Source organism: Barbus barbus (assembly GCF_936440315.1).
Source record: "Barbus barbus genome assembly, chromosome: 27".
Classification (NCBI taxonomy): Eukaryota; Metazoa; Chordata; class Actinopteri; order Cypriniformes; family Cyprinidae; genus Barbus; species Barbus barbus.
This window is the reverse complement of record NC_136755.1, coordinates 8,192,582-8,205,267: the sequence shown is the minus strand read 5'-3', so window position 1 is coordinate 8,205,267 and position 12,686 is coordinate 8,192,582. Positions and strand designations below refer to the sequence as shown.

The 12,686-nt window shown below is 38.8% G+C and overlaps 1 protein-coding gene across 2 annotated transcripts; it reads left to right on the top strand.

Annotated features, from left to right (window-relative positions):
- The first annotated feature begins 1,247 nt into the window (after positions 1–1,247).
- LOC306846934 (zinc finger and BTB domain-containing protein 6-like) lies at positions 1,248–10,893 on the top strand. Of its 2 annotated transcripts, XM_079380642.1 has the most exons (5): positions 1,248–1,552; positions 1,956–2,172; positions 4,036–4,230; positions 7,646–7,837; positions 8,214–10,893. In XM_079380642.1, the coding sequence occupies exons 2-5, from the start codon at positions 1,963–1,965 to the stop codon at positions 9,225–9,227; spliced, it is 1,611 nt and encodes a 536-aa protein (XP_079236768.1). In that variant the 5' UTR covers positions 1,248–1,552; positions 1,956–1,962; the 3' UTR covers positions 9,228–10,893. The 2 variants fall into 2 exon arrangements, with proteins under 2 accessions (XP_079236768.1, XP_079236769.1); XM_079380643.1 differs by lacking the exon at positions 7,646–7,837 and having other exon boundaries at positions 1,310–1,552; positions 8,214–10,887.
- Positions 10,894–12,686: the final 1,793 nt, after the last annotated feature.

The following is a 12,686-nucleotide window of genomic DNA, read 5'->3' as shown; positions in this document are numbered from 1 at the left end:
GGAAAATGCTTGCAGCAGGATGCACTATGGGAAGAAGGCAGGCCAGCGGATGTGTTTGTAGTGTTCTGCTGGGATACCTTTGGTCCTGCACACATGTGGATGTTACTTTGACATGTACCCCCTACCTAATGATCGTTGCAGACCACATAGATCTCTTTATGGCAATAATGTTTGTTCCCTGATGGCAGTGGATAATGCTCGTGCCGCACTGCAGAAATTATTCAGGAATGTTTTGAGGAACATGACAGAGTTGAAGCGCTTTCTTTGGCCTCCATATTTCCCAGATCTCAATTCGATTGAGCATCTATAGGAAGTGCTGGACCCACAAATCCAATCCCACCTCATAACGTCTAGGATATTCTGCTAATGTCTTGGTGCCAGAGACCACAGAACATGTTCAGAGCTCTTGTGAAATCCATGCCTCAGTGCATCAGAGCTGTTTTGGCTGCATGAGAGGAACCTACACAATATTAGGCAGGTGGTTTTAATGTTGTGGCTGATCAGTGTATGTATAGTCTTCAATCAGTGTCAAAAAGTGTTACGCCATGTAGTAACATAAATGTAATCAATGATATTAAGAATTATATTAACATGTTGTGAGATGCCAGGCCTTCCTGAGGGCATAAGACAAGGTAAGTGTATTAGATTAATTACATTATCGTGGGCCATTTTGCTGAAGGTTCATATTTTATCTCTTTTAAAATTGTCAACCATCAAAGCACTTGGAAATGTATGTTACACCAAATGCAAGAGTCAGTAGGCCTACTCGAGTTGGGGCTTCGGCATATGTCTCATCTTTTTCATGTTCCAGTCACCTTAATTTTTCTCTCTGTATCAGTTTGCAAATTATTTATTTTATTGGAGGCCAATTCTGAATTCACAGCGCCACCACGTGGTTATCTGCTGGATACAAATTATCATGTAAGCAAAAAAAAAAAGGCTTTTTGACACTCTAAAGATGTTTAAACTCCGAGACAATCTAAATTTTAAAATTACAAAATCTATAAGTGATCAAATGCAATCGAACAGTCATTTTATCCATAAACTGATTTTTAAAAAATGTGTGCTAATCATTAATCGATGGTATATGTTTTTTTAGAAGCATCAGTCCGCATCATTTCATTATTATTATTATTATTATTTATAATCGTGTTTAACCGAATAAACTGTTTTGCTAATACGCAAGCGCGTTGTATAGTAAACAAACAGGCGACTGGCTCTTGTGAACAGTAGATGTTGTCTAGACGGGACTTTTATTTTGAAAACCATCTTTCGGATTCGAAATTTCCTTTTAACTTTTCTTACTTCATTTCATTCTACGAATTTTAGCTGTAATTGTTTTAAAACACACGGACCACTACAGAAAATGTATAGTAGGAATGACCGAAAACAGACACATAAAGACAGCAGACTACTGTAAACGAGATCAACGCGAGTGTTTTAGTTCGTCCAGGGTTGTGGATGGAGCTGGATTGATCTCTAGACGTTATAAATGTGATAAATTCGTGTGTTTTCTTTAGGATTATTGATTTCTCCTCAATAAATTATTCAAGTAAGTTCATGTTGTTTATCAGATCGGTGAAGTGTTTGTATTGTATTGAGGACAGTGTGTTAAACAGTCTGAAACAAAAGACGCTAGTGTGAGCTAACGTTACTTTAGCTAAACACCGATGTAACGTTAAACATACCATGACAATAATCATACAGAACTCATATAATGGACTGTTATGCCTCTTATTTCTTCTAAATGTGAATTTAAGGCGTTATGAGAATATTCATGGGCATATGTTAATATGCAATTTCCATATAACAACAATAACTGAAATATTCAAGGTTTTTTACTGTTCAGAAATTAAGAGTAACAAACTCCATTATGTGTTTAAGTGTAGATATAAGTTTTTATTCATATATCAAATAAATAGGTGTTTTGTTGTTGTTGTTTGTTTTATGTGTAGTAAAACCATGGATGTGAGTGTGGTGAGTTTCCGTTTGCCTGGGCATGGAGACACCGCCCTGAGTAACATGAACTTCCTGCGGACACAGCAGCACTTCTGTGATGTTACCATCGTGGCGGGAGGCAGGCGCATGTTCAGGGGTCACAAGGTCGTTCTGGCTGCTTGCTCTGCATTTCTCAGGGACCAGTTTCTTCTGAACCCATCATCAGAGCTACAGGTGAGGGGCTTCTCATGCTATCAGAGTCACTATGTTACAGCAACATCAGAAGCAAACCATTTGACCTGCTGTGGTCTGTATTAGTGGATGAACGCTAATAAATAGTGTCACAAACACCCTGAAGATATTGCATTAAACTTCACATTTTCTATTATTTGTGTTAGTGATTTCAGATTTTATTTTATCCTAAAATAAAAAAATTATAAACTGTAGTGGTTCATAAACTAGACCTTATGCATAAATTGAGAAAGTAAGACAATGTAGTTACAAATAAGCTCCACCACCGGCCCATTCAACGACACACTCCTCTCTAAATATAAAATGTCCAGAAAGACCTCACTGCTATTTATTTCTTTAAGGTGTGTAGAAATCCATGTCCATGTTTACGGACTTCTTGGGTTATTCTAAAGCTAAAATTGTGTTGTTTTTTTGGATTTAGCTTAAAGGTGGGTCATTGTGAAGCTAAAATGTGTGTGCTTGTGTATTACAACATAAACAGTCTGTGAACCAAATGACTTAAAAGCATATTAAAGTTTTTTTTGTGTGATGGTTATGTTTTGTGTTGGGGTTAGGGGAATAGAAAATATAATTTGCTCGCAGAGCTGGGTAGATTATTTGCTAATTGTAATCCGTTACTGATTCCAAGTTACATGACAAAAATTGTAGTTAGTAATGTAATCCATTACATTACACGTTTCAGGTAATATAATCAGATTACTTTTAGATTACTTTTGTCCTAATTTGTTTATCACATTGATTTAAATAGTATAATCTTGTACCATATTGATATAAAAATACAAAGTCAGAAAATATATTCTGTTCGTTGTTATCAACAACATGAAGTGCATTAAACATTGTTACATCAAGGTTTCCCAAACTGGAGCTTGTGAAGGAAATGGAGAGGGTTTATTAGTTTAATAAAAAGCTAATAATTAAATCATAAAAATGTCAAATTAAAACAAATTTCAAAATCAATCATATAAAAACTTACTGAAAAAAATGAATATTTTATTTGTTTACCTGCATGTCATGTGACCATAAAACACCGTCTGAGAACTGTGAACATGCTAATGTTATACTTCATTATTAAAATTATTATTTTAAAATCTCAGGGTACTTCAAATAAAAATATATTCAGTGAAAGAGGGTCATCTGACAAAAGTTGGTGAATTTGTGCATTTTAATGTGTGATTATGGTAAAATAACCACCTGATTGGTAATTCAAATAAAATTGAATGTGTTCATCAGTAGTTGATGCAATGTTGAAACACTTCTTAAACCTGAAATGATTTTTCTAAATCCAGTGGTCAAATGCTGTGCAGCCACCTGACTAAAAACTGATCTGTGTGAATGTCCACAAAACTGGAAGACTTTCTGAGTGTATATAAGCTTGTAGGGTATTTTAGAAATGAACATTTAAAAGAGGAAAAAGAGAAATTAGGGAAAATCAATAAATTATTGTTATTATTACTATTGTGTAAATATGTAATTGTGTAATCCATGAAAAAGTAACTGCAGTCTGATTATAAGTATTTTCAAATGTAATTTCATTTAATTACTAGTACTTAATTTATGTAATCTGATTACGTCATCCAGATTACATGTAATCAGTTACTGGCTCGGTCAGTATAAAAACCATTACACCCACTAAAGGGTTAGTTCACCCAAAAATGAAAATTCCAATCAGCAATCAATGTTTAAAGCCAAGGCCCCACCCTACGTTTTTCTTCTTGCTTCAATAATCAGTTCCACTCTGATATACATCACAACATGGAAGATCTGTTGCTACTTCCATTTCACTGCAACTTTAAATTTGAAAATCAATTGTTGCTTTGATTGTCAACAAATAATTTGTCTATCCAGCAGGTGTCAATGTTGCACAGCTCAGCGGTGGTATGTGAGCTCCTCCAGTCCTGTTACACAGGGATGCTGCAGTTCAGTGCCAAAGAGATTGTGAACTACCTGACTGCAGCCAGCTACCTGCAGATGGAGCATGTGGTGGAGAAATGCAGAGGAGCCCTGAGCCAGTACATGCAGCCCCGGAGTCGCAGCCCCATTGTGAGTATCCCAACCTCAAACACTTGTCAAACATGATGTGAAGTAATGTCATAATCATGTTGCATTGTGGTCTATTGTGGTCTATGGAGCTGCCTGAAATGTACAAAAAAAGTAGACTAACTCCCTCGTTCAAAACTGAGGGGTCAAGACCCTGTCCATATAAACTTCCCTCATCCACTTCATGAAATGGAAAAATGATCAAAATGGTGGTGAGGATTCCTCCGGGGGAAGTGTTTGGGGAAGTTTGCGAGTGTGTGTCTAAAAGCTAAGTGGAACACAGGGTGCGTCTCAATCAGCTCCCGAGCTCGTGAATCAGTAGATCGTGTACATGAATTCGGTCACTGGTAAGTTCCTTGACTCTCTGCACGTTGGGACAGTGATCGCTTGAATTCCAGTGGCATGACTACGTACAGCGTCAATGGACAACATTGTAGAACGTCACCGCTTAAATTAATAAACGACAGGCAGGACCGATCTCTTTTTGATATTATTTTGTATTCTCTTTAAACACATCGTTCTGTTACATGTTCTTAACAACATTTCAGCCGAATTTTAATTATAAATATTAAATAAATGATCATCGCCTGTCTAGCTATGTGTTTTTATGTTGAAATATGCTAAATCCGGTCTGTCTCTTCAAATCTTCTATCACATGTCATTATTTATCGAGCTGGCTCGTGTGGTTTGTTTTTGCGCTTCAGAAATTTCCGTTAATGGAGCATAGTGAGCGCCGATGCTTCCTAGTTTTTGCGTTGCATTGTGGGATTTTTCAGGGAGCGAATGTTCCAGTGCACTGGAAGGATTTCGTGATTGAGACAGCCCTTAAAATGGCCAACTCCCTGATCAGTGCCCTGACTACTGAACAAGGGAGCTGATTGAGACGCACCCGCAGCTTTTGTAACCCTTTGACCCTGATTAGCTTGTTCAGGTGTGTTTGATTAGGGTTGGAGCAAAACATTTGGCGTTTTTCCACTGCGTGTTACGACTCTGCTCGGTACGGTTCAGCACGGCTCAGTTCGGCTTTGTGTTTCCACTGCAGTTTAGTACCGCTTTAGAGTAGGGCGGGATTATTCACGTGTCGTTATAGTTGCGCTGCCTGTACTGCTGTGACTCCTGAAAAACTTTTTCATTCCACATCGCTCCATCAAGCTCTCGCTGGATCCACAGAGGAACATCTGAGGAACAGCAGACCACGAAACAGCCATTTTTTGGTTGTTAAAAGAAAGGTGCGCTCATTCAAAATATTTGCGTTCGACCCTTCGCTGGCTGTGCTGATTTAAATCTAGCGGATCTGTTGTGTCTCGTGCCCCAAGTTCTGCGACGCAGGCAGTGATGATTTTCTCCGGCCAATCAGTGATCAGCAGAGTTTACACGTCACATTTTGGTAACGGTACGGTTCGCTTGGAACCTAGGCTGAGGTGGTATTAAAAAAAAAAGTACTAGGTACTGTACCCAGTGGAAAATCCCCCAAAAGTGAGTCATACTGAACCGTACCTTGCGGTACCATGCAGTGGAAATACACCAATTGCAGGACTGTGGGGGACCAAAGCTGTTCACCCCTGATCTCAGCAGTTTGGGAGGAGGTTGATAGCTCATTCCATCAAAGAGGAGCAAGGAGGGGTGAAGGTTTGGACATTTTGAAGTATCGCATCAGAAACAAGTGATGGAAATGCCAAATTTCGAAAAGAAATCCCTTAATTTGCAAAAAGGTTTTTATGCTCGCTTTAGGTGGTTTTTGACTGTGCGAAAAAGGGTTAATGCAAATAATGGGAGATGCCTATCCCTTCCCCTCGTCCCTTGAAACAGAGTGGCAAGGGGTAGGGGTGAAAATATTCCTCTAAGAATTGGGACACCACTACTATACCGTAACACGTAATCATACGTCGTCTAGCTCCTACAATAAACCAGGGTCGTACAAGGTGCTTAAAGTGCTTGAAGTACTGGATTTTGACTTTTTGAAATTTAAGTCCTGGAAAACCCTTGAAAACAGCCATATTTATGAAAAGGTACTTGAAATTTTAAAAGGCAGTATACATGAAATTAGTGTTCATATTAGTTTTTGATAAAAAACAATATGTTCACGCAAAATTAACAATGCTGCGTGTGTTAATTATTACCATTTCTCCTGGCTTTTGGGAGCGCACGAGATCTCGCGGTATTTCAGCTTGCATTATATTGCTCGGTCTTTTATTGCATGTGCTGTTCGTTTGAGTTTAATTTGGGAACGCATATAAAGTCTGACGTGCTTTGTGTTGCACTGTTTTAATTTACAAGCGTGAAATGCGTCTGCAGCTCAGCATATGCTGGAGTTTGGGTTGCTTAACGTTCATCTGGGAAAACGGTGTGTGTTATCTCAGAATCAGAATCAGAATGAGCTTTATTGCCAAGAATGTTTACACATACAAGGAATTTGTTGTAGTGACAGAAGCTCCACAATGCAACAGAAAGACAGTAACAGGACAGGACACAGATAATAAAAGAATAATATACAAATGACCAAATAGGCAATGTACAAAGCAGCAAAAACACAATATATAATATAGACAACTATGTATGTACAGGTCAAGTATGTGCAAATTAGAAATGAGAAAATAAAAATAAAATAAGTGAGTGTGGTGAATGGATAGTGTATTAGTTGTGTGTTCCACGTTTATTGTTGAGTGTTGATGAGATGGATAGCCTGAGGGAAGAAACTGTTCCTGTGTCTGGTCGTTCTGGTGCACAGAGCTCTGTAACGTCGACCAGACGGTAACAGTTCAAAGAGGGAGTGTGCTGGATGTGAGGGGTCCAGAGTGATTTTACCATTACAAATCTATCTGTGTAGATTTGTAATGTAAATCATTTACAAATCTATGCCAACACAGGAGAATACATCAACATATTTCTAAACATGCGATTTGTTCTACATCGCGATTTCAAAATAAAAGTCGCTCTGAGTTAGCTAGTGGACTGAGATCAGGAGTCCTCTTTGGCTGATTGAAGACCAGGCATGCTAGCGCATTGTAGATTATATTCAAAGGCCCACTACAGCTACTGTTCACTCTGAGAGACAGAATGCCTCTCAAAATCATAGTGCCATGCTTCAAAAAAAGACAAGTAGACAACACTGAAAAACACCGTAAAAGGGGTCCATGTGATCAGAGATTTGCATTCCAAATTGTCTTAAGACATAATATTGTTTTGTGACAATGGCTCTTTTGGTATTTGCTGGGGCTTGACAACCTATGCTGATTGTTTAATTCATTTTAGTAAAAAAAGGCACTTTAATATGCACATAGATGACGACGGAATATTTATTTTTGGATGAACTGTACCTATAAAAAGTAGTATAAAGCAAAAAATGTAGTTTAACCGTACAATTCTTACTTGCATTATGTTTGTCCTCCTCTCTCTGTTTCTCTCATTAATTATTCAGACTGTGAAATCAGAAGACCCTCAGTCTATGCCAGTGATTGTCAGTGGAAGTACCCATTCATTGGGATCCATTTCTTCCCCTTCTGATACCGCGTCACTGCATCCTCATAGTTCAGGAAAGGAGCTCCAGGCTGCCGATGCCGAACTCTCCAACATCCCTCACAAAGATGACAGCGATTTGACCATGCACCATGTAAATATCTGTTGGATTTGCCGCATATGCTAACAGTGACAAAAGATGTAACTTTAACATTCAAACTCTCAAGCTAACTGTTTTTGCAACTGAAGTTTATAAAAGGACACTATTAAAATATTTCACATTGTTAGCATAATTGCTGGTTTTGAGACGAGGGAGAAGGGTCTGAGAATTTTTAAAAATGGTCTTCTGGAAATTTAATAGCTAAATGCAAACTGCATTAAAATTATTGCGATATTTGCTAGCAAAATCAAACATGGTTGCTATATTACTGCGTATTGCTGGCAGTCCTAAATCAAAGAGGGTCATATCAGCACTTAATTTGGTAGTTTGCTCAGTTGTGGTTTACTAATTTATGTTTTCACCATAACAGATTAAAGGATCCGATGCATCTTGTCATTTCGAGGGAGAGGACGGGCCTGAGAGTGATGTCTTTCAGGTGCAGATCAACGATGAACATCAAGACCCAGAGAAGACCTCTGGTGCTGAGGAGGAAGACAGAGAAGCTGTTGTTGTGTTGGATGACCAAGGTCTGCTGGACGCAGGTATAGAGGAGCCCAATATGGAAGGGCGAGCCAAAGGCAACGGCATCAGAGGAGCAGGTCGCATTTGGAGACGACGGCACGGAGAGCACAGGGGAGGCAGAGGCTTTAAACACAGGAAGCGATACACTTACAAGGATCGCAAGCTCTTAGGTAACTATCAGGAGGCTTGGCGGTTCCCGACCCCTGATGAGATCATGGGCAATTTTGGAGCAGACTTTGGGGCTGATTACCTGTCCAATCAGCATCTCGCAGACGGCACCATCCGCATTGAGTACAGGCCTGGAGAGGGACAAGGAGAAGAGATTGGCTCTGATGGAGGTCCTGCACACTTTGGTGTGGAAGCTTCCAGTGGGGAAGAGGGAATGGGAGTCGGGACACATACAAATGAACATGGAGCTGCTGATGAGTCCGTGGCAGTGGTGGGATCCACGTCCTGCGTAGCGGGACCAGTGGTGTGCGAGCAGTGCGGACTAGCGTTTTCCTCAACACAGGATTTAGCCATGCATTCCCTGTCAACACACCGGCTATACGTGTGTCCATGCTGCGGGAAGCACTTTAGCCACTCCAGTAACCTCAATCGCCACATGATCGTCCACCGTGGAGTTTCCAAGCTCCACTGCTGCCCCCTGTGCCACAAGACCTTCACTCAGAAGTCAACACTGTGCGACCACATGAACCTGCACAGTGGAGAGCGCCCGCATGTGTGTGCGTACTGCCACGTCAGCTTTGCCCACAAGCCTGCTCTACGCCGCCACCTGAAGGAGCAACACGGAAGAACCACGGCCCAAAATTATCTGGAAATGCAGCGAAACAATGAGGGTGGTGCTGGGGATGGGGTTTAGATCACATTTAAATGTGTTAATGAAATCAGAATTAACCCTATTTACTTTCTTAATACACATTTATAGGTTTACTGTGCACAATTTATCAGTGCACATTAGGTAAAAATGTACGTCTTTGTAAACAGTATGTAATAACCGTATCGTTGCTTCAGAATTGTTCAGAATTGTCAATGTGCAGGCCGAATACTGCCAAAGCATTTGAGCCTGGAGAGAATGAATAACTTCATACTCTCTCATAGCAACAGTTCATCCAATAATGAAAATTCTATAAGCCCCATTCAGACTACACAATTTTAGACCGATTTTGGCACGATTTGCTTGACCAAGGGTGTTGTGGGGATTCGTATACGACAATGGGCGTCAGGATGCAAGATTCAATCGTTTTTTTCTCATGTAGTGTGTCATAGTGCACGACAGCCGATGCCATGTTTGCGACGCTTCACAACATCAACACAAAGTCAAGCATGTTGAATTTTTTTTTTCTGTCGTCCACGACAAGTTCCGACACAGGCCAATAGGAGCACAGAAGCGCCTTCGTACATGCTTTCAAACATGCCAAAACAAAAGAGAGCACAATATCAGTCGTCCTAGGTGTAATTTTACAATGGAGGAAATGTTCGTGGAGCTATGGCAATAATACTCTTGTATTTATGATGTTTTCTTAAGTAGTTTTCGGGTAGAAACATGTAGTCTGACATGTTTCTTGGTCACGACACAACAAGATTTTAGAGTCAAAATCGTGTAATCTGGTCGTAACGCCAAAAAAAATTGTGTAGTCTAAACTGGGCTTAATTTTCTCATCCTCGTGTCATTTCAAACCTCTATGATTAATTTAATTTTTTCTGTGAAACAAAACAAGATATGAATTTTTTTTGTCTGAATTCTCCATTCAAGTCAGTGTGCGCTTTTTTTTTTTTTTTTTTTTCGTCGGGCCGAACCATTTCATTCCATGCTGATCTGGCCCAGCCGGTAAAGATATGGTTTCATTTTCCACTGTGGGCCTGACAATAGAGCTCGTAATGCAAACGTGTCAGTCATTGCCTTGGTAATGCAAGTGTTTACATGCGGTATGAGATAGATACGACTGTTATGGAGGATGATCAGATATTTCCTTTTGCTTCACTCAAATAGTGTGCTTGACCAGCTACAGATGGAAACTAGCAGCCAGAATCAGACAACAAACAAGTGACCCATCCTGAGTGGCGACGTCACTGCACTCATTCTACCAGCACTGTTCGGCTCAAGTGGAAATCTAACTAACCATTCCTTACTGTTCTTAGAACCATTCAACCTGACAGTGGAAAGCGGTTAATGATGTTGTTAAAAACATCAGCGCTCTTCAAAACATCTTCATTTGTAAAGATGACAGAGTTTTCCCTCTTTATACCACATAAAAGCACAAACACTACAGTTTTCTGTTTTTCTTTACAGGTTAAAAGTCTTTTACTACACGCGAGCAGACAATAATGCCAAGTGAAGGTCTAGCATATCTATGGCTTTTAAGAGTGATTAATGTTAATACAAACAAAACATGTTCATGAATTAGTACTGTGGCGGGATGAGGAAAGTAAGAAAACATGTTTGTCATTTTTATTGTAGTGCAATTTTAGTGTCCGTATGTTACTAATTCAACAAAGCCGTATTAAAAAGATTTTGTCCCAACTGTAATTTTCTTGTTGTGAATTAATATTACATTGCCAGGACATTGCAACTGAAAACACACAAAAATCAATTTGGTCAAGCAATACACATAACAGGATGGTCAGGACACTGTAATGAAGAAAAGTAACACCCTCACAGAAAAGACTGGATCCCGACATAATTTGTATGCGGCCGATGCAGCATATGCTAAATGGGGGGGCCAGGCTGGAGCAGAGGGTGGCTGCAAATGACCAAAAAATAGGTGATGGAAAAGTCTAAAAGTATTGGGTCACCCCCTTCTAATGAACAGGTTTGACTACTTTAGTCATTTCCATGAGTACACATCTTAATGTTAAAGCATATAATGATATTCTAGGGAATTGTGTGCTTCTAATTTTATTGTTTGGACAGAGCCCTTTTCTAGTCTGACATGACAGTGCCTCTGTGTATAAGGCAAGGTTAAAAAAAGAAATGATTGATAATAATTGAACTTTATCGTCTATTCTTAGTTTTTGTAAATCTTTTAACGGTTACATGCTAGTCATTTTGTTTTCTTGTTTTTTTATCGGCGGCTGGCAACCAACGTAAATAGATGCATTACCTCCACCTTCTGTGTGGAACAGAGTTTATACTCTATTTATCAATCCCGTCTCTAATAAAATCATAGAAGGCTTTATTATTTACTTCACTTGACCATTTTATTAAAACCTTCAAATTTAGATCCTGAATTCCATTTTTCCTTAATTCTTCTGTCATTTTTCCTCTTTCTTGTTCTCCTACATTCAATAAATACATGAGGTATTGTTTCTTCAACATTACAGTATTCACATAATCCATTTGGATGTTTCTCTATTATTTAAATTTGAGTGCCCTAATAATATTCTGTTATAGATGAGCTCCTCTTTCCTTGACTTTCCTATACACTTTATATTTTGGTTTATTTATTAAACTATAAAGGAATCTACCCTTTTCCCCATTGCTCCCTTAACTTGCCATTCTTTATTCCAGATTAAAACCTTAATCTCTGATTTAGTGGCACTTGTATCTCTATTGTTTCTCTCTGTAATGCTTGTTTTGCTCATTTATCCACTTCTTCATTTCCCTTTATTCCTATATGTGCTGGGGCCCATATAAAACTGACTGATGTATCATTTAGGACAGTTCTTGAATGTATTTAGAGAATATCTTTATAAAGAGAATTGTTTCTCATTAGACAAATCGCCTGGTTCAGATGGATTAACGAGTAACTTCTATAGGCGTTTTTGGAAATATATTAAAGACCTTGTTATTCATGTTAAAAGAAATATCTGAATCCCATATTCTTCCAAGTACTATGAGCAAGGAATCATCACTCTCATCCCAAACCTGGAAAAGATAAGTTAATAGACAATCTCAGGCCCATGACCCTGCTTAATAATGACTATAAAATCTATATTTATGCCAACAGGTTAAAAACCAGAGTTTCGCAGATAATTTCAGAGAGACAGTCCGGTTTTATAAAAGGCCGCTCAATTCACATTAATATAAGACTTGTGCTTGATTTACTGGATCATAAGTATTTAATTGAAGATGGTTTCATTTTATTTCTAGACTTTTTTAAAGCTTATGATCGAACACATTTATGTTTCGTACTTTAGAATTATTTGGTTTTGGAGAAAATGTTGTTGATCTAGTTAAATTAATTTATAAAGACACGAATATCACCGTTATATTACCACATGGCATGTCTCCAAGATTCTCAATTGACAAAGGAATCAAACAAGGTTGCCCTTGTTCTCTCCCCTGCTCTTTATTGCTGTAGCGCAAATGCTCTCCATT